Source organism: Alligator mississippiensis, chromosome 5 (assembly GCF_030867095.1).
Source record: "Alligator mississippiensis isolate rAllMis1 chromosome 5, rAllMis1, whole genome shotgun sequence".
Classification (NCBI taxonomy): domain Eukaryota; kingdom Metazoa; phylum Chordata; order Crocodylia; family Alligatoridae; genus Alligator; species Alligator mississippiensis.
This window is the reverse complement of record NC_081828.1, coordinates 43,726,484-43,749,224: the sequence shown is the minus strand read 5'-3', so window position 1 is coordinate 43,749,224 and position 22,741 is coordinate 43,726,484. Positions and strand designations below refer to the sequence as shown.

At 47.1% G+C, this 22,741-nt stretch overlaps 1 protein-coding gene across 2 annotated transcripts in view; it reads right to left on the bottom strand.

Moving 5' to 3' along the window:
* The window catches only part of FAM78B (family with sequence similarity 78 member B), a 31,756-nt gene extending 23,645 nt beyond the window's left edge, over positions 1-8,111 (bottom strand). For both annotated transcript variants that reach the window (XR_002089963.2, XM_006276720.3), the window contains exon 1: positions 7,763-8,111. Coding sequence is in view for 1 of the 2 variants with exons in the window: in XM_006276720.3 (XP_006276782.1) it covers positions 7,763-8,025 (263 nt within the window). In the remaining variant the exon portion in view is untranslated. The remainder of the gene's footprint in view (positions 1-7,762) is intronic.
* Between the last annotated feature and the right edge of the window lie 14,630 nt (positions 8,112-22,741).

The following is a 22,741-nucleotide window of genomic DNA, read 5'->3' as shown; positions in this document are numbered from 1 at the left end:
GTATCTGCTGTGATACGAGCTGAAAAGGAGATGATTACTCAGTTCTCACCCCCAAGGGCATGAACTGAGCTGGGTCAGGGTAAAATTCACTCTCTGAATGCAGCACTGGCCAGATAACTTGTCTGGTGTAGTACAGCATCAGAGGGAACTTTCTGACAGCTCTCAGTATTACAAACTGCACCTCCCAATTTTACCAAAACAGCCTTAGTCCCTTCATACACTAGTCCAGCACCTTGAGATCTCCCTCCAGGGCCTTAACACCCCAGTTTTCCATGTCTTTGGGTGAAAAACCATGGTATTTACAAGCACAAAAAGTGTGTTCCAGGCATTCTCTCCCCTGCACCCTTCCCCTCCCCTCCCCCAATAATGTGAAACATTAAATGAACACCTGCCTAATTCCCACAGCACAGGGCCTGGCCAAGGCCAGCTCATGTCAATAGAAAGATTTAGAAAAACACAGGTCTGGAAGGGACTCCAGGAGGTCATCTAGTCCAGTGGAGCCAAACATGCAGGCCACAAATTAGCCCAGTGGCCTCCATCAGTGCCACTTCAATCCCGTTCTTCTGCCCAATCTGCTGCTGTGCTTTCCCTGCCCCTTTCTCTGCACTCCCTGCCCAGTCTCTTTTTCTGCTTTCTGCCTCCTGCCCTGTTTCCTGCCTGATCTGCTCTGCTTATTTCTCCTAGCCCTATCCGCTGCCTGTTCCCTACCTGATCTGCCCAGTGACGCACACAGAGGCTGTCCGTACCACTTGTGGCACAGATTGGCCACTCCTGATCTAGTCCATCCCTTGCTCAAGACAGGTCCAGTCTAAACTATCTCATACGAGTGCTTGTCTAACCTGCTCTTAAAAACTTCCAGTGACGGAGATTCCACAGATGCTCTAGAGAATCAGTTCCAGCATTTATTACACCCATGGTTAGAAAGTTCTTCCTAAAATCCAGCTTAAGCCTAACTTGCTGAAATTTAAGACAGTTACTTCTTGTAGCCAGAAAACAGTCTGTCACCACTCCTCTTAAAAACACCCTTCAGGTATTTGAAGATTTATCAAATCCCTCTTCAGTCTTTCCCAACCTAAATAATCCCAGTTTTTCCAAATTTTCCTTGTAAATCATTGGCTGCAAGGGATGAAGCTCCTAGTGAACACGTGTGGGGGAGGGTGTTGGCCCCCTTGGGCCTCAGTTTTTAACTGCAGTGCTTAGTGCAAAGCCAAATGTATTCTGCTGCAGATTTAACTTTGGCTGTAACCAGCTGCAACTCAGCCAGGAGATCTGGCATGAGGGTAACCTTCACCATGACCTGTTTTTAGCAAAGAAAGAGAAGGAAGTCTGAAAAGACCCTACCTAGATGACCAAAGTCAAAACAAGAAGTGGGCCAACCAGAATAAGGAATCTGGCTTGGGAAAAAGGGGAGCAGTCAGTAGCAAAACTAACTCCCATCTAAGAATGAAAAAAAGGTATACCAGCAGCTGGAAAATTCCAGTCACGAATAATCATATATGACAAGCAAAAATATGCTTATTGTTAATATTATTATAAGGAAGGGCTTATGCTAATAATATGATAACAACACAGTAATGATAAGGTATAGAAGGAAAAAATTGGGACCCCTCCCCAGAACACTCCTGGAGAAAGCCTGAAGACATCCTGTCATCAATTCAAGATCCTGAATTAACATAGGCATGGGAGCCAGGAGCCCCTGACAAGACTTCACGACCTGATCAACTAGTGAAGTCGCATTCATATTTTGGGGTGCTGACCATCTGCTGTGAGTAGCCACAGTATTAAATTGTAATTGTAAAATAACATTACTGGACATAATAAAGGACAATGATGCTGCAGCCCAAGTCCTGTGAGCTGATAACCCAGTGTAGTCAGTGCCAATCCCTGGTTCAGAAGCAAGGCACTACTAGCAGGAGTATAGAAAATATGGGACTGAAGGTCAGAGTCCAGATGCACTCCAATTAGACTCCAAAGTCTTCACAATGCTCTAAATTTCAGCCCTCCCCTCCATCCCAAAAACCAGACATCTGAAAGCTACCCTGCCAAGCCCGTGTCCAAAGTCAATGATTTCTTCCTCCCACAACCTTGCATGAAATGCTACTGTCCAACTGGCTTCCTTGCCCATCACCCTGGCCATGACACCACCGTTCATTTGTGCTGCACAAAACATCTAGACAACTTCTCATGTTCAGCCATGATGTAGCACAGCCCCTGCTCACACAACTAATCTCTGCCCTCTCCACATCCCCCACTTCCAAAAACAGCAGCAGTTGTATCCCATCTGCTTTCACATGTCTTCATGATGCCCCTTTGCTTTGGAGTGGCCATTCCAAAACAATTTACCGGGCCCTGCTTCATGCCAATGACACTTAAATTTTGCTTTTGCAGCCTCTCCTGTTGACCACACATGCCCAAATGGACTGTGCTGATGTTAACACCAAAAATGGAGCTGTAAAGCCTTGTGCCCTGGAATGCCTGACACTTTACTTTCTTACTGTGTCCTTTCTTCTTTTTTAGACTACAAGCTCTTTGGGACAGAGACTCACCTATGCAAGCAGCAAACACATTTGGGGGACTACTCTGATATCAGTTGTAGAAAAGACGATAAAAAAGATAAAAGATAAAAAAGACGTACTAGGTTACGTAACCTGGTCCCCACGGACCAAACCAGACAGCATGACTACCAGCGATAACGAAGTGGTTTCCTTCATAACCCAATGCCCACTCCTACCCCACCATTCTTCCTCTCTCAAACTTGAACAGCTCTTCAGAACAGTCCCTATCATTTCAAACAGTCCCCATACCATTTCAAAACAATCCCTTGTAATGGCACCTCTTGACTGAGCACATGGACTTAAAACATGGCTGCTCTGAGAAGATAGTAATGAAAACTCCTTTACTGGTCCTGTCCTTCCCCCCCTTAGTGAAAAAGGGTCAGACTAACCAATGATCCAGACACCCCAAGGCACATCAGCATCAGCACTTTGACTATCCAGGGTCTGGCAGTAATTTATGGCACCAGCCTCCCACTTCCTTATAGACAGCCTGCTCTCTATATACAATTTCCTGTTGTCTTAATGGCCTAATGCCTAATGGCCCTTAATACACTCACCTGGGAACCATTGTATTGTGCTGTAATCCCCAAAACTATCAACGTAACCCCTGAGGGAAGAGAAGAAAGCAACCCTATAGAAAATATAGGCAATCCCTTACAGTACTCAACCACCCTGGCACAAGGCCATATATCTAGCCAGGTCCTTGCAAAGCTCTCATCAGCATAAAACAGGGCAGGTTAAAAAAGGTCAGCCCCATTTCACAAAAGGGGAAAAAGAAGCACGAAGAGATGAAGTGACATGCCCAGATCACGCTGGGAGTCTGTGGCAGAGTAGCCAATTAAACCCAGGTCTTTCAAATCCCTCACTCCACTTGACCACTGTTCCTTCTATAACCACCCAAGGCAAATCAATAGCTAGCTCAGGAAATGCAGAGGCATGGATACTCAGAGCCATGTCTCTGCAGCTGGATTATACAAAGTCTATTCCCCATTTCACTCTCTCCTTCTCAAGCTTAATATATATTTCTTCTGTCACAATCGCATCTGTGTGCGCTGGCCCACAGGAGGTAGTCGTCCACACCCAGCTGCCAGAGCCCCAACATTTCCTAACCTTGGTCCTGACACTGGCCAGCCCACACAGGATAAGTAAGGGGGCTCAGGCTTCTGCAATGGAGGAATATGGGATACTACTGTGACATGCGACACGCTAAAGCCCTGAGGGCCTGCCTGAATAGGCAAGTTTTTCAGCATGATTGAACTGGTATAATTATGACTCTACTGTTACACTGGTACAACTCCAAAGGTGGGAATTACAATAGCCTTTCATTGGTTTTGCTCCTGGTTGCTTAGTGTACCTTGTTTACTACTGCCAATGAATTTCCGCATTTAGACAAGGCTTTAGGTAGAAGAATAGGTAATATCTGGAGGTACTCAGATACCATGGTAATGAGGGCCATATGGTACCTTAGCTACTGTGATTCACAAAAGGATACATTTCATGGGATATACCATAATCCCATTCTCTGCCCTTCCCTACTCCTTCCACTTTGCAATAAGGAGGAATCAGACCAGGTATCGAATATAACCCTTCCACAACATTTTTTCCCTTGTAAAGCAGGTCTGCAGGCTGGGTTACAGTGTATTTCTTTATGCCTCCGACAGGTTAAGCCTTCTTTTTAAAAGCGGCTCTGCTTTTTGGGTTTTTTAATGTATTTTAAAGGAGCCCAATTTAGAACTTGGAAACAGTTGTGAAAGCGCTCTATCGCCGTGTACTGCTTCAAAATAAAACACACATGTTAAAAAAAATTTCCAAAGACGAAATACTGCATTTAAAATACCACAGTTGCTGTAATCCAAAAGAATGACCCCAAACACCACCTAGAGCTGATTCTCAATAGATTTCAAGTCCACAATGCTTTGTAACAGAAATAAGCATTTCTCCCTCTGATCTTCAGATGGGAAACCAAGGCATAGCAAGGCAAGGTGACCTGCCCATGGTCACAGAGCAAAGCCACTAGCCATCAAGAATAAAGCCCGGCTTTCCCAAAGCCAGTTCCTCTTTCAGAGCTTGCTACCTCTTTCCACTGTGTTCTCAGTTGATGGACACAACACAATCCCACATTGTTCTCCAATTAGCTATTATTTTTAATACAGTTACACACTGGTGGGGGTAGAGGATCATGGGAAATCATTATAGCTGAACTTGTTCTCTGCTGGTTGAGGTCCACACCCAGGTACTACAGCTATGGACAGAAAATCCAAAGATACTGAGAAACTCTATTTTAACCTCCAAGTAACACCGGTTTCAAGGAGCAGACTGGATTTTCCAGCACAGACTTATAAATAGGAAGCACTCTGAAGTGCCTTAAGACCCTCTCCAAGGTGCTGCAAGGACCCGGGCAATGTTAACACTGTTAGGCATGCAAACATGATTCACAAGATAAAGCCAAAGATTTCAGATAGGGATTCCTACTATTAAAAATAATTCTGATCTGCTGCAGACTTTGAGTTATCCACAGCAGAAGATTTGTTCTATTATTTTTCTACAGTCAAAAAAGAGTGAAAAATAAGAGCTGGCATTTTCCAAGGTGTGCCTCAAACCAAATGAGGGGTACCTCAAGCTGAACAAGGGGTGCTTCAGGTCTGAAAACATTGAAAACCACTTTTTTAGACTACAGAACCACCTGCAGGCAGCCTGTTTCTCCACCACCCTGCAGTCTGTGTCCTCATTTGCCCCTGAAACAAGTGAACATAAAGCCATACCATTTTTCACTTGGGAGAATTTTATGCCCAGTTGGCACAAGTATATGATGCAGCAAAAGAACCTAATAATGCAATACTCAGACTCCCAGGTGCTGCCTTTAACCAGCAACGTACTCCACGTTCACTCCACTGCATTCCAGACAATTGGAGATGAATGGTCGTTTTCATACCCCATGCATCCAAATACCAGTGCAGGGAGTGCCCTACCAATCCACACAAATGGTATCACCTCTTTTAGACTGCAGAAACCAAGGCTGCAGGGCTACACACTGAGCAAAAGGCTCCACTTCTGAGAGTCGTCAGCCCCCTACAAAAAGGAAGTTTCTCCAGATCAGTTTACAGGAAAACATAGCTTTAAGCTCCTCCCTTTTCTTTTAATGACAATTTCTCCACAGTAAGCAGCCCCACCCTCACCCCAAGGGACCAGAATTTTCAGAAGAGCTTGCTGGCCAGAGGATGGCTGAAGCAGAACCTTTAAATGACAATGAGAGGCTGGAGCCTCGTACAGGTGCCATAAAGTCCATCTCTAGTTTTTTAAAAACTCCTTGGATGTCACGGTCCCTTTCATGTTCCATAATTGAACTTTCTGAGGCGTGACTTGCATTACATTTGGGCACATGATGGACTGGAACGGAAAGCTACAAGGCATTTTGGCTCCATTTTAAATACCCGTCCATCGAATACTTGGGTCAATTCAAGGTTGTATAGACTAGGGACTTGGTTATGGGCTTGATTCAGGAATCGCTGCACGAAGTTCTCTGGCCTGTGCCACACAGCAGGTTAAACCATACCACTGTAATTACCCCTTCTGGCTTTAAACTTTGGTTGATGTCACTTCCACCTCAGAAAGGATTATTTTCAAATCCAAATAAGGGTTTCCAGTCACAGGGGGGCTGGTCCCCATCAGCCGTGATGAATTACTGTATTCTGCAGAGAGTGTTTTGACTAATGTAGCAGCTGAGACAAGCAGAGCACTTTAACACCTGATCCACTTCCCCTGCTGAAAATGAAAGCAAGAAGCTAAGACCAACTATTGCCAATGCACTGTACAACCAGACCACAGCTCTTCCATGGCATTGCCTAGGGAATGACCGGCTGGTTCAGAAGGCAAATCAGTGAGGCATAACAGCAGCTGCTCTGCAGCAGCACACAGATGTCATTACAAAGGTGCCCAAGATTAAGGAATATTGCTGACACCATTACACTGCTCATTTTCTGCATGAGAATCCCACCCTTTCTATGAACCAGGGTTTATCTGATCTGCCCAATTTAATGACGTTATGCTAATACAGTATTACAGTCACTCCCCATGATAACCAAAGTGATTAGCTGAGTATTTGCAGTGCTTGCCAGCTCCCTGCCGGGACATGCACACAATGACAATTCTGCAAGGCACAATGGGAAACGCGGCTCTTTCAGCTCACTCTCTTGCTCTATTCGAGGTGCTCTACAGGGTTATGTTTAGCAACACTACAAACAAATCAGAATGAAGCAGCCGGGTGCTCTGATGGATTCCCAGGGCTGCCAGAAGTCCCGGCTTTAACAGAAAGCCTTTCTGAACCACTCCCTTATACAAAAGCAGCTCCTGAGGCGCCCCCAACATGCTCAAGTCATTGCCAGGCAACAAACAACCTTCAGGGAAAGCACTTTTGCTCACTCCCCTTACAGCCAAACCTGCCTGCAACAAAAACACACCTATAAATGCCTGGTGGGGTTCCCACAATGTACAAGCTGCTCGTAAATTAGCTTCTCTTCCCTTGGTGGGCTGTAAAGTGACAGTCCTGTAGCCTTTTACTGTCCAGGGATGGGGTGCTGGATAAGACAGCACAAGACAGGGACCTTCACTGTCTTGGCTCAGGGTATGGACAGGGGGCTGAGTGGTAGAGGAAGGATCCCCTGCCCTGCGCAGAGAACATAGAGAGGTTAAAGAGCACTCGTGGTGCAGGGACTAGGTATGGAGAGGGACAAGGCTGTCTCCAGTGCAGACTAAGGGTGGAGGTGCCCCGGGCCATGGCAACATTTGCACACCCTAGTCATTCCAGGAAAGAAAAGAGGGAAGCCCCCAGGGGGAGGGGAAGATAGGTTGAAACTGGTCCCCGAGATGCCCCTCTTAAATATCTCAACTGCTGCAGATAGCCTGGGGCAGACAGATGAGCTCCCAGCACCCAAACCCTGTGTTTGGGAGAAGGGAATAGAGAGGCCCTATTGCAAGGCAGGGGAGGAGGTGCGGGGTTGGAACAGATGCCTAAAACCCTGGCCCCAGCCATGCAGGATCGATACTGGGAAGCCCTGGTGCAGGGCAGGGCACGGCAGTGACTAGGTGGGGGAGATAGGGATGCCCGGGCAGCCTTTACAAGGGCTGGGAGGAGGGATGCCCCAGCCCCAGCAGGTGCTGTGGGGGGAAGAGAAGCGAGGGGAGCCGGGGGCGCGGGGCGGGGCGCTTACATGCCCAGGTCGCTGTAGGTGTTGTAGAACTCCATGTGGTTGCAGGCCTGGATCCAGCCCACCACCCAGGTGTGGCGGCGCGGGATGGGAGGCATGAGGACGCGCGCGGCGGCGCGGAAGTAGGGCGTGCGGTAGCGCAGCACGATGGGCGAGCTCTCCTCGATGGCCGTGGCGCTGGGCTCGATGGTGGCCGACACGTCGTACACCACGATGTTCTCCCGCCGCACGCGCGCCTTGCAGGCGATGCTCTGGATGCAGCCCATGGCCCCGCCCGCGGCATCGGCAGCGCCCGCTCATCGCCTCCCGGGGCGGCCCGGCCGGACACCTGCGCCGCCGCCGCCGCCGCCGGGCACAGGGCAACGGCTTCGCGGCGCCGCGCCGCGTCCCTCGCCGGCTCCCGTCCGCCGGCCACCCCCGCGCGCACGGCCGGCTCGGCGAGGGGCGGGGCCCGGCCGGCGGCGCACGTGCGCGGGGCTCGCGCAGGGTCACGTGGGGGGGCGGGGCAGCGGGGCTTGTCAGTCGCGTCACAGAGGGGGCGGGCCGCCCTGAGGGGAGCCCCCGGGGACCCGTGCCCCCAGCCCTCCGCATTTTCCGCCCGGAGCCCCCTGGCGGGGCGGGGAGGGGGCCGCGCCCGGCTTTTGACTCTGGAGAAAGCCCAGAGCGGGGTTACGTGGCAGGGCTGGGGAAGGCCACGGGCTGCTGCCGGCCGGACGTCCCCGGTTTCATACTGTACGGCTCCTCAGGGCGCCCTTGGAAGGACCCCAGGAGCCTGGGGGAGACCGCCGGCTGTAGCTAGAAGCGCAGGGGCAGAGAGACGCGGGATGGGAGGGCTCCAGGGGGAGCGAAGGAACCTGCGCTTCTGCCCCGTGTAGGGTCCTTATGCCAGCACGGCGTGACGGACCCTCACTGCTTGCCCGTGGGCTGGGCAGGAGACGAGCAGAGCGGGCTTATTTGTGCATAAAGGCACAGTTCAGCCTCTCGCCTGCTGCAGCTGGGGCAGTTTGTGCCCCAGAGCCATTGGTGACACGTCGGCGGTGTACACAGATGCATGTGCACCCCCTGCAATGGGCCGTCACTGCTCGCCACCCCTCCCTCACCACCAACACCACCAGTGGCATCTGGGGGTGGTTGCTGGTCAGCACTTGCCACCACAACCCCCCGCAGTGGCCTGCAGGAGCTCCCCGCTCACTGCTGCCATGCCCCTGTAACTGACACCACCAGCGCCTGCAGGCAGTCACTATGCCCCCCAGCCTTTGGGGAACGCGTCGTTCATGTTTAGAGCTGCAGAGACCGGCCCCAGACTGGTTCAGTTGCTTGGGGAGTTCAGCCCATAGAAATACAGGACTAGACCAAGACTGTCCCCTCCACAGGTGGGTTTTGCCCACACCACGAGAACTGGGGGTGTCTGTACACAAGGCCGGAGGCTGTACCAACGTGCTGTAATAGCAGAATGTCAGAATAGACTCAATTAATTGAGTCTGATGGAGCATAGTAATTGCTGCGCTCCAGCCAACTTCCACATCTCGTGTACTGGCGTCCCCATGCTGCAAAATGGCTTGGGTGCTTTATCTAAAGCTCATCGGGTGAGCTCTGAGAGCAGTTCTAATTAAAGCACACCCCCAACACCTAGAGTATGTGTAAAAATGCCTCCGGTTTTGTTGCAACAGAGTTTTTGACCACTGTCTTCAGCTGGGACCGACAGATACTCTTACCTACAAACCAGACCCCAGGTGAAGGGGAGGGCTGACACCAAGGGCTTGATTCTATGGGATGCCAGTGCTGAGAGCAGGGGACAGGCCTTGCAGCACCTAGGTCTTGCTGACAAGATGAACAACAGCTGGGGTTTTCAAAGTAACCTGCTTAAACAAGAAAGAAATTGCGTTGCAGTCTCATTTTCCTTCTTTCAGGACAGCAGTACAGGCCTCTGAAGGATCTAGTTTCCTTTTTCTCCTCTTCCAGCAGTATACAGGAAGTTAGCTTATCTGCTTACCTTACTTTACCCTCATCTCCCAACCACAGTACTGCTGTCTTTAACTCTTCCCATCTAGGGGCTGATTTACTTGCAGAAAATGATACTCAGAAGCCAAACTTCCAATCACCTTATCAGACTTTTTCAGTCCTCTCAATGGAGTTCACAGTCTTCCTTGCAGGATAGTCTACCTGGAAAATAACCCTAAGCAAGTGAGCCACTGCCTCCTATAGGACAGAAATCTCATAGGTCAGATGACTCCTGGGCTGTCTTTCCCAAACCCTGGATTTTAACCATGTACTGAGGAGGTTGAATATGATTTCGATGAAGGGCCAGCCTTGGGACAGCTGCCTGGGTCTTTGAACATACCCTGGGATTGGTGAAATCAGGAATTCAGACTTGGGTTTTTGTGATTTTCCTGATAGATTCCATGGTCAAGATGCACATTTAGATGGTTGAATCACTGATCCCTCACACATGATTCATTCAAAGAAGAAATAAATTTTTGGAACAGAAGAAAAGTTGATGATGCAGGAAGCAAACTAAAAAGACAAGATGGGGAGGGAAAACAGGAAGGACAAGAGGGAAGGGATAGGAGCTGAGAAAAAGAGAGAAAATAGCACTAAGTGCTTTAGGTTTGTAGAGGAGGCTGGACTACATGATGTATGGAGGTCCCTTCCACCCTACTTCTCTCTGATTCTGTGATTCTGTTTATTCAGATATATTATTGCATTGGCAGGCGTATGCAAATCAATGCATAACTTTGTAAGACAGTAAGGACTCTTCTGTGACTAAAGCCCCTACATGCTACTGTAATACAAATTAGTAGCTGATGTAAATTTATATACAAACTAGTTGTGACTTTCAGGGCTCTTGGGTGGCAGGAGTCAAGCTGGGCTAGTCTGTGTTGGCTCAGAAAGCCAGTGCATTCTTCTGTTTAGCATCTTGTGCTCCACAACTGAAACTCTCATTATAAAAAGTCTCTCTCCAGCTCTTTTGCTGTGATGAAATCCTTGAATGATTCCAAAAGCAACTTTGTGAATAGTAATTTGAGGCTGCATACTTCACAAATACCTCCCTTAAAGTTGTGCTAGAGGAATTTTAACTGGCTAAATGCTGGTCTGCAGAGGATACTACCTGTTCATTATGAGGAAGGTGCCTAAACCAGGCCCGTGCATATTTTTAGCTCTCTCATCCCTTTTGTTCTTGTAACTCTCACAAGCTATCGGAGCAGCTCTCACCCTAGATTGGCTAAGCACAGCAGCTAGCAGATTTCAGGGAATTTTTGGTTTGTGTTCCTGGCCAGGCTATGGGACATTCTGCACATGGGGAGGATGTGCTGTTTTACTGGGGGAGGAGAATGGTGGGAATGGTTGTTACTGACTGTAAATATTCCAGCATCGTGGAGAAGCTTTGTCAACATGCAAGGTTTTGCAATATGAACAAAAGGGAATCAGACTCTTTAGAAGCACCAGACAGGTATGCTTTATTATCACTCCAAGTATGGTAAATGTACTCCACACAGGATTAGGCTGGGAAGGAGCTAATTCCCTGCATAAGGAGTCAGGCAGCAGCCCAGAATTAGATGCATTGATCCATAAGTCTAACTTTATTATAAGATGCAAAACGTGGGCAGATATTCAAGTTATCTCATTGAATATATTTGCACAAAATGGCACATGTGGGATAGCACAAAACTTGGCAGCTCAAATGAAGAAAAAATTGAAGCAGGACTGCACCTGACATCAGTGAAGCCAGCCCCATTATCTACTCTCGGTCAGTGCCCTAGGCAGAGCAATCTGTACTGCACCAGATAAGCACTGGCAGTTAAAAGATGATCTCTGTTTCCAGGTATCAGAACTTAAAATGACTTATTTTGTTATACGCTTGTGATTGCTCCTCCATCTCTGTCCCTCTCAGAGAAGCATTTTCATTCCTAAGGGCCTTTTACTCCTCTGTCACTCATTTTTGTGCACACTCACTCCTGCTGCTCTGCAATAAGCAGTAAGTGGATAGAAGCTTCCAAGCATATTAACTCCTAACAAAAGCATTTCTCCACCACTCCAAGTGTTTGTCTTTTAAGATCTGAGCAGATAAAAGGGAAGAGTATGTGTGGGGGGGAGGGAGGGGATGACAGTGCTTAGAATCAATCTGTACATCCAGTATGGCTTCCTGTTTTACACAACTAATGAGAGATTGTACACAGTGCCTTTCATGTGACACACTTTCTACCCACTTTCCCCTTTCAACAGTTCAGATGCACCTTGAATCTGACCTGCAACAGCCTCTGCTATTTCAGTCCTGAGCCCAACACTTCCCCCTCCTTCTTGTTTTCAAAGCAGTTACATTAAGTAATGGCACCTCTTGTCTTCTGTGATTTCTGCTAGTTAGCACTCTTATTTTAGAGATGGCAAAACTAACAGAGAGCTTGGTGAAATGATCTGGCCTGAGGTCACAGAATGAGTCCATTGCAAAGCCTGGGTTAAAATTTGGGAGCCTCTGCTCTGTGAGATCACAGAGCCATGAGGCAATGAAATGAGAAACGATTCCCCATGCTTAAAGGGACTGATTAAGGTTAAAAATCTAATTTTTAATAAATGGACATAATGAACTTGCTTTACTAGTAGAGCACCTTAGATGTTCAAAGACGAAGTCTTTAAATCTAATGTATGTTTCATTAGTTAAGCTGTTTGCGGTTTCTTTGAAGTATTTTTCTTGTATTGCATATAATCTAGTCAATTTCTCCATCTCTTCCTCCAACAATGATAAAGCTGGCTGTCACCACAGGTGACAAGCTTTTTTAAGAGAAAAAAAAGTTTCTATTAGATCTTTTTAAGGGAAGCATTTCTGTTGGTCTTGGTTTAATTTTGCATTTATGCTATACGATAGCCTAAATTCAAACTGTCTCCTTAATTTGATCTCCACACACACACATATATCCCACAGTGTTCAGGAAACACTCTCTCTCTTGGTGATATCTAGACACATTTCTTATGTCTTCCCCATCATTATTTTTAGGCAGACTAAATCTATTTATGTGCTTTTTTGTCTGTTAATCTTTGCCTCCAAATTAACATATCTGTAACAATCTAGTAGTTTCTAGGGTCCCATAGAGAGATGCAGGACTCTTCTGTTAATTTATCCAGATGTCAGGTCCTCATACCCACTTAGCAGAGCAAGAGCTGTGTTTGCCGAGTCACTCTGAGGCCAGATCAAGCACTTCTGATAAGAGCAGTGATTCTCAACCAGGGTATCATGAGATCCTTTTAAATGGAGTGCCATGCAATACTAGCACTGTTAGGTGTACAAAAATTATTCACAACATAAACCCAGAGATTTCAAATAGGAATCTAGTCTCAAAAGCATTCTGGCATGTTTCTGAGTTCTTTGCAACAGAAAAGTTGTTCTTTTTCCTGTAGTCAAAAAATGAGTGGAAGGTAAAAGCTGGCATTTTCTGAGAGGTACCTTGAGTCTAACAAGAGGTGCTTTGAGTCTAAAAAGGTTGACAACCACTGGATTGCAGCCATGAGAAGGCTTGGAGTCTCCCTCAGACAGAAGTAGGAACAAAAAGAGAAAGGTCCTATCAGGAGCAAAAGCCAAACTTGGAAAGAAAGCTTGGTTGATGGTTGTGTGTACAACACCAGCAAGGAAAGAGTTTCTGTATGACCTCTAAGCTATGTCTCTGATACTGGGCACATTACTCTGAGCACATTATTTCCTAGAGCTCCACCCTCACACTTTCTCTTTTAGTAAAAGTATTCATACCATCTTCAACCTCTTTTGTTTTTCAGCTTGCATGCAAAATTCAAACTTACTGCAGGCCAGCAGCTAGAATTTGTGCAACTCAATCAAAGCTTCTCAAGGCAAGGGGCTCACTGGCTAGCAATCCATAACAGAATCCAACACACTGTTCATGTGAGCCTCTTTGAGCCTTATGCCTCGCTACCCCTTTCTCTCCAGTTACCTAGTCCAGAGTCAGCCTTCCAGCACCCTTTTGACCTTGCCTCATTGCTCTCTCGCTATTTTAGCCCCAGAATCTTTTATTTCAGAGCTGCTAAGGGCTTGCTGCAATAGCCTCTTTCTCATTAGAAGTCAGAACAACTAATGAAACAATCCTGTGTTCTGAGTTGGTGTTGATGCCCATGGAAAAATAAATCAAAACCTCACTTTATGACATGAATTCTTCATAATTTAAATGTTAACAGTGGAGATTTGCAAGTGATTAATATTTGAAAGCAATGATGCCTTTGATCTTTCTCTGGAATTCTGGATTTTGCATCACAAGCTCTTTTGAACTGGGAACGCACCTTGCCAGCAGAAGGCAGTTTTAATCAATTAGTTCTGCATAATAATTTCTCTCCTTTGCGTGTGTTGAAATGCATGTACCTCTCTGTAATGATTCCCCCTCTCTAACCCGTCCCTATGTCTGGGGAGCCCTCATGGGGTTTACAGCTGTCTCCTAGCTCAAGGCAGGATTTAACTAATCTGGGGCTGCAGGCACACTCCATGCAGGGTGGGTCAAGCAATCCATCTCCTGGGGCTCTGCCTCTGTTCCTTAAGCAGACAGAGTCTACCACTTTTTTTTTTTTTTTAAGAAATGTTTCATATTCCAAGCCAAATCAAGTCCAAATCCGTGAGTCAGTCCAGAACCATAAGTGGCCCTACAACCAGCAAACATCCTCCATCCCCACCGGGGCTTCAGATATTTCCAAAGTCTTTTGGCAGGCATCCTAAGTGCAGGCCCAAGCTCAGAGACTTGGGGTTCAGATGCCCCCAAGTTTCGCCTGCCATCAGCCAGATGGCCACAGAAGCAAGCTAGGGAGGAGCCTCCCATTTCCATAAAGTGGGCTTTAAGCCCCAACACCTCGGCGAGTACTAAACCACACCAGAAGAACACTTATCCCCAGGAACGCTTAAGAAAAATTGCCTTCCTGGACCCAGGTACATGGTGTTTCCCCTGACATCACTTGCCCCTGTACAAAGGAGGGAGGCTTCAGCCCCAATGAGCTGAGCAGGCAACTCTCCATAGAATCCTCTCTTGACATCACCAAGCAAAGCCATGATAAGGCAGTACCCATGAGCACAGCCTCCATGTACAATCTCTTGGACCTATACCATGGTTCAATCTCCCCTCTACCTCCAAGCAGTAGGTTTCAGGACAGAGGTGCTTTAAGCAGCTCATGTCACTGAGCTAGTACTTCAGGCTTTCTGAAAACTTGGGAAGATGGTGCTGTATCACTGATGCTTATAATATATGTATTTAAATGATGTAGAGATTCTGATCTGTCGTGAGGCTCCAAGATCTAAGGCCATCCACAAACATCTGCTTTCTAGTTACATGGTTATATTTTCCTGTGAAGTGAGTACTGTGAATTAAATTATATTGCTTACTTCCTGATGTCAGAATGTAGTTGGGTATTACCAGTGTTGTCATAGATTCATAGATGTTAGGGTCAGAAGGGACCTCAATAGATCATCGAGTCCGACCCCCTGCATAAGCAGGAAAGAGTGCTGGGTCTAGATGACCCCAGCTAGATACTCATCTAACCTCCTCTTGAAGACCCCCAGGGTAGGGGAGAGCACCACCTCCCTTGGGAGCCCGTTCCAGACCTTGGCCACTCGAACTGTGAAGAAGTTCTTCCTAATGTCCAGTCTAAATCTGCTCTCTGCTAGCTTGTGGCCATTGTTTCTTGTAACCCCCGGGGGCGCCTTGGTGAATAAATCCTCACCAATTCCCTTCTGTGCCCCCGTGATGAACTTATAGGCAGCCACAAGGTCGCCTCTCAACCTTCTCTTGCGGAGGCTGAAAAGGTCCAGTTTCTCTAGTCTCTCCTCGTAGGGCTTGGTCTGCAGGCCCTTGACCATACGAGTCGCCCTTCTCTGGACCCTCTCCAGGTTATCCGCATCCTTTTTGAAGTGTGGCGCCCAGAATTGCACGCAGTACTCCAACTGCGGTCTGACCAGTGCCCTATAGAGGGGAAGTATCACCTCCTTGGACCTATTTGTCCTGCATCTGCTGATGCACGATAAAGTGCCATTGGCTTTTCTGATGGCTTCGTCACACTGCCAGCTCATGTTCATCTTGGAGTCCGCTGTCACTGGACTCTGTCAGTGTTGTCAGGGATAGGTGTTACTGGTCATTTCAGGCTCCCTCATTTGGGGTGGTCTGTCTGCACAGTGTTAGGATGCCATCTGTGGTGCTGCTGTCACTGCTGTATGCAATGTATGCCTCTAACAACCTTATTAATACAGTAAGAAAAACCACAGCTTGGTTCTTACTAACAAAGGCTTGGCCAGGTTTATTATCTGCAAACAAACCTAAACACAGTCATCTGTGTCCAGTCAGAACACAATGCTAGCTGAGTTATTTGCAGACATAGTACAAGCAGAAAGCACTTCTTAGCTTAGTACAAAGCATTAAGGGTTCGCAAGCCCTCTTTTATATACTGATGAAAGCAACTTCATCTTTACAGCATACACAACCTGGTTCTCACCAAGTACAAATATATCTTTTAGTGACATCATTCACATCACAGTTCTCACCAGATAGTGCAACTTTCCCATTAAGTAGAGAGACCTGTTTACTAAGTCATCTTGATCTGAGTATATTCCCTCCATATTTTAGTGTCCTGTACCAAGCTTATCAATCACTCTCTATCTGTTGGTCTTGCAAGTGGCCTGTGTGTAGCCTAATATAGTATAGATTTTTCAGTACTGCCATGTCAGCCGTATATGGTATGCCCATTTCCATTCTCAGTGAGGCCTACTTTGGTCAATGCTGTCACCAGGACCTCTGTGTGATCTGTACATGCACTGATCAATGGTTATATTGATCCATACCCCAGCGAGGCCTATACTGCATAATAAAGGTAAATAAAATTATCTTTTTGAGCTCAAAACCAATAACTTACTGGGGCATTATTCTATTTGCAGGTTCTTTCTACTCAGATTATGATTTTTCTAAATGTGTTGCTGTTTGAAACTATTTGAATGTTTTGTGTAAAAAGATTTCTACCCCTGGCTGGGCCAGGAATTGCTGGCTGCCCATTACTAAGCCTACGGGTCAGCTCTGTGTTCTGTGTTTGTACAGCATCCAGCACACAGGGGCTCTGGTCAATCAACAGAACTCCTAAGTGCTACATTAATACAGTTAAAAATAAAAATAACAGTATTGCTTTGTGTATTCATGTCAGCAATCGACTATTTGAGCTGTGTGACAGGTCACCTTTGTTATGTGGTGGTGGCTGTGTTCCTCAGCAGATGATCCACCTGTTGGAAACAACTTCTACTTCAGCCAGAATTAAATTTTATTTAGACATGAAATTGATTTTATTTTCTGGTTCTTAAATTTCTGCTACAGACTTGAAATCTGGTTTCCACAAAGGTTCTTATGAATTAAACTTTACCTCCAGGGAAAAAGTAGGAATGTCCTTGAAGTAACATCCTTATTTTGAAGTCACCAAAATAGATATGAATATTTTTTACTTCTTATCAGTCTGATTCTAGTTGTTGCCAGGAACAAGTCAGAATTTGCTTGCATCCAGCCCACAGTGAAATCTGCAATATTACACAATTACCACAGCTATGTCTTACAGTAAGTACCAGAGTACTGTACTGTAAGTACAGTAAGTACAGCTTGTTTCTTTTGGAAAATGTTGTCTCTCTATTGGGTACCACTGCAGGTTTCCACAGTACTGGAGAAGGGGTTCCCCAGGTGAGATGCACTGGGTTAATAATCAAAGCAGGTTTTATCATGATATTTTGGCTTGTTGATTTGGTGTCTCTGCTGCTGAGCTTAGCTTGGTTTAGAAGCATTAGTCTAGGATTTGAAGTTGGTTAAGAAAAATAAATTATCCTGGCGCACACAGAAAAACGGTGCCTTGATTGGCTATCCACTCCTCAGTGATTTATAGAAACATTATAATTAAGATCCCTTTTCTGTTTCCTTTTCAGCAAACTGTCTAATTACCACCCTACATCTGCTTCCTTCAAATGCTCCTCGCGCTGTGAAACAGCTTTAGCCTGCTGGATACAAGCAGAGTGTTTGGACTGGTTGTCAGCGATATCACATCAGCATTAAGAACTGCGTTGCCTTAGTTATATTCCATAATGGTGATCATTCCATAAAAGACTGTGCAGGGGGGGAGCTCTGGGGGACTTGGGAAAGAAAGACTGATGTTTTGGCACCTAGTTAAAGGCAGCTTCTTTTTTGCTGAGTGTCTGATTTAACCCCTTTCTTTGATTCCCATCTATCCACTTTCAGGGCTAGTATTATTTTTACAGATTTGTGTTAATTTATTTGATTTATAAAATGTTTTAAAATAGACTGGCTGACCAACTCTATGCTATAGTGCAGAGGTGACCAACTGGTGGCATGAGTGCTGCAAGTGGCATGAGCAGCATCTATGTGTATAATGTGGCAGATTCAGGAGGGGACAGGCAGCATGGTGACAGATAGGGCAGGAAGCAGAAAGCAGAGCATCAGGTCAGGCAGGAAGCACAGGACAGGAAGCAGAAAGCAGAGTGGCAGCTTAGGCAGGGAACAGAAAGCTGAGTAGTATATTAGGTAAGGGAAAGGGACCAGGGTGGTTTTCAAGGAGGGTGCAGGGCTAATCTGTGGTATGCCTACCAAAAATGTTTGCTGCCACTGCTCAAGTATTTCAGGCTTCCTGCAAACTCAGGAAGACGCTGATTGATGTAACTGAAAAATACATGTAGCAGGCTTACCTTTTCAGAGCTTGGGTCGAGTCCCAGGATCGAGGGTCTGCTGTTTGATTGGTGGAGCCTGCCCACCAATCCGGAGGCAGCACAAAGGAAGCAATGCCCCACCTTTTTCCAAAGGGAGGGGGCAAGGAGGAGCTGGACCTGAACTGAAACTGCGCCAGCCAGGTCCAAAAAACTTTGGGGGTGAAGAGTATACCCTTTTTACCCTGAAGAGTATAAAAGGGGAGTGTGCTCGGTAGGCTGGGGGAGAGACCACGAGGGACAGTGAGGAGAGAGGAGCTCCAGAGATGGCCATCCTCGGGTCCCCGCTTGAGCTTCAGCAGTGTGTGAATCAGCACATGGGAATCAGGCTCTAGGAGCTGCTTGAGGGGGCTTGAGCCTGCGAACCTGGCAAGCGGCTGGGCAGTCAGTGTGCAGACTGGCACACAGAGAGCTGGCCCTGGGAGCAGCTTGAAGCTGCTCGGGCCCCACATGGTATGCAGATTGGCACACAGAGAATCCACCCTGGGAGCAGCTCACGGCTGCTCAAGTTAGTCCTGGCCCTAGGCTGAGTGACCAGGGCCCTGCAGCGCGGCTCTGCCTTGATCTAAAAGAGCCCTGGTGCCCAGAGCAGACCCCGGGAAAGGGAGGACCCCTGGTGTGAGACCAAGGAACCAGACCATGCAAAGGTTTGGCTCCCGTGAGAGAGAGCGAGCCCTGGGCTCCCCAGTGCGGGGTGCCAGGCCATCAAGGAAAGCCAAAGGCACTGCTGGAGAGAGACTCTCACAGGATTGGCCTCCAAAGGACGAGCCTTGGCCGTTTCAGAGAGGAAGTGTGAGTTGCTGGGGAAGCGAGCCCCACAGGGGAGGCCAACACGGGGAAGCGGACCCCAGAGGGGAGGCTGACAGGGGTGAAGAGGGTCTGCCGCCTCCACCTCCATTGCGGGAGGGGCGTGTCTACATCCCAGGGCCCTAAAAGGGAGGGGCTTCAGGGAAACCCCTTGAGGAGGTACTGAGTGCACTCCCTATTTTGGGTGACTGTTGTTGTGTCAAGGTCTATATAGCTATGGGTATTCTGTAAGGAAGTTTATATGGTTTATATTTTTTAATGTGTTAATATGTATATTTGTATTGTTACTTAGTAGGTCTAGGAAATATTATTAATTTATTTGGGTTATATAAGTTGAGTCCCCATATGTGTTTATCATGTTGTAACCTTAACTATCTCGTTCAATGTATTAATTATTATATATGTTGTAAGTTATATGGTTTATGTGAATTGTGGGATATTATATGTAGTGATATATGCTAAGCTTTATTGTAAATATTTCATGTTTTATCTTAAGTATTTATTATAGTAATAAATTGTATATAGTTAAGCACTTGGTCTCGGCCTGGCTCTGTAGAGAGAAGAGGGAACTGCTTTAGTAGCCAGCCCTTCCATCAGCACCTGCCTGACCCCCACCACTGTCATTGGAGGACACCCCCTTCAGTGTACCCAGGCTACATACATTAAGTCTATTTGGCACAGTTGGGCAGAACCCACTGTTACTGAATGACCCAGCTCTCTTTAAAACTCCACCCCTTCCCTCGGTAATTTCCCATCTTCTTAGATCTAAGCTACTGGCTCCTTCAATATTTTCAAAGATGGCATTTAAAAATACACTGCTTCTCTCTAGTGCCTCTGGTTGTAAGGAATTGTTTATGCATTATTGTCTGTTTTTAAGATGAGGAAGCAGCTGGAGACAAGAAGGCAGAGCCAGCCCCATGCAGTCAGCTGGTTCTCTGAAGACTCCATGGGATCCATAGTCCAGGAGCTCCAGGTCAGGACTGATAAGAATGTGGGCAAGAAGAGGAAAGGGATGCTCCCATGCATTCTTCATGTCTTTCACATGGGCTATTTAAAACTGTTATTTGGTTAGCTCTTGATAACACATATTTAATTCAAATACCTAAAGAATAGACTCCCAGGAGGGGTGGTGCAGGCAACCATCCTGAGATCTTCAAAAGGAGACTAAACACAGAACTTGCTGGGGTTATTTGACTTCAGCCATCTTTTCTGCCCAGAGAAGGGGAGCTGGACCCAATGATCTCATGATGTCCCGTCCAGCCCTAAACTTCTATGAATCTGTGCATAGATGAGAGAAAAGGCATCAAGGCCTCACTCCTCCAGCAAGGAGACATAATCTAGCACTAAGGACCTGGACACATGAGACTGTTACACCAGAGTAAAATCCCTATATGCAATTATAAAAAAAAAGGAGTAGACACATGACATAAACCCTGATGCCAGTGTAAATTACTAGACTCTGGTGTAGACTTAACCAGTGGGAAATAAACCAGCACTAAAACTATACTGGTATAGAATGCAACATGCAGGGAATATATAGTGAATCTTCTTGGGACTGTACTGTAATTTACTGCCAGAAGTCTGGTGGTATTTCCACCACACCTTGAGGACGCCAAGAATTCTCTCAATTACTGACTTGGTGCTATGGCATGGTTTGTTGTAGCATGCCTCAGCTTCACTGGTGTGATTCACTATTAAGGGGAGAAGCTACTGTTGAAGAAGGAACATCAATTGCCTGGAGGCAGAATGGGAAGTATGAGGTGAGGACAACACTCCTACATAAGGGGCACTTCCTTGGGTCATGTGTTGTAAGTTCTACAGGTTGTGTCTTCCATGCAGTGAATGTACTGTGATGGGGCAAGCAGGGCCCCAAAGGTTGATGAAAAGCAAGCATTTTGAGGAAGCTTAATGGGTAGTCAGCACAGGGGAATTCTCCATGTCCAAAGCAGCTGCAGAGACCAGACTGAGATCACACACATGGGTATTGTAACAGGGTCCTTGTTAGAACCCTGTTACTTGAGGGAAAATCCCCAACAGCTGGGGGAAGTCTCCCCACCCTGACATGGACAACCAATGATGATCAAGCTTTAGGGATAAAAGACAGGGAAAGCCCCGAAGAAAATGTCTTCAGGCACCAGGAGAAGCAGACAGATGACGGAACGTGGAAGAAGAGAAAGGGACTTACCAGAGAAATGGCTGGACCCCAGGGAGTGGTGAAGCTGGAAGGTATCCAGTGTACATGAAATTGAGACGCTGAGTGGCGGATCCCTGAGCAAAGTGGTAGGGCAATGCCCAGGCAAAATCGGCTATCTGGTAAATTTCACGGTACCAGGGAGGTGGGGAGAGTGGAGGCAGAAGGTGGGGGATCCCTGAAGAGAGCAGCAGGCAACAGCCGAAGAACCCCCCTTGCCTACAAACCCCGTGGTCCCGAGAAGCATGGGAAAGGTGGAGGCGTCAGGCGGCAGATCCACCCCAGCAAGTGAACGTTGCCAATCAGTCTCCCGGTGAGGGAGAGGGCATCCCCAGGCTAGAACCCAGTGGAACTGGGGTATCTGGGGATACTAGAAGTGGACCCTTGGGTGAGGTAACCCCAGGCTCCCCCCAAGGTTCATGCCCCCACACGGAGTGAGGAATGCGGAGGGTGTCCACCGCTAATGAGGCAATTAGCGGCGGCATAAGACTCAGGTGGGGTGACTCCTCATTTTTCTTTAAAGACTTATGAGCACCCAAGTGGGGATTACATTTTGAATACCCCATGTGGAGGGAGAAAGCCAGAGAATCCCCAGGTGATCCGGCAGTGCGGAGTTAAAGCTGCCCGACACCTCAACTACCACCTAGGCAATTAACATCGTGGGACTACCTGCCGGCACTTACCTGAAAGCTCCAGCAGCTGCAGATCTCCTCGTGAGTCCCAATGTGATCCAGTGAGATACTCAAGCTGGTTGCCGCCTCCAACTCGGGCCTCTATAAGAGAAAAGATAAGAAAGGTAATGAAGTGTGTTTGATCAATGTAGCGGGTCGAGACTGGTCATTCCACGGGTGCCAACTAACATCTCATTAATTCCTTTTTTCCCTTCATAAGATCCAAGTCGTGGCAAACGAGAACCAGAGGAATGGGTGGCATGCCGCTAACCCAATAACAGGTATCATGGTAACAACTTCAACATTCCCTCCAACCAAGCTAAATGCTCCTCTGTGTCCTCTGTGAGCAACAGGGAGCCATCCAAATATTGCCCAAGACTTTCACTGCCCCAGTACGTGCTTAAAATCCTTCAAGTGAGTATGGAAGAGAGCTAGTGAGTTATGGAATCCCTGAAGTGAACTGAGGAACACTGGATACCTTCAGAAGTGGAAGCAAATGTGTAGTGGCTATCTGGATCCAAAGGAAATTATGAGAATCCATCAGCCTGTCCACTTTGCCTCTCTTTGAAAGCCTGCCATGACTTCTGGATAAGCTG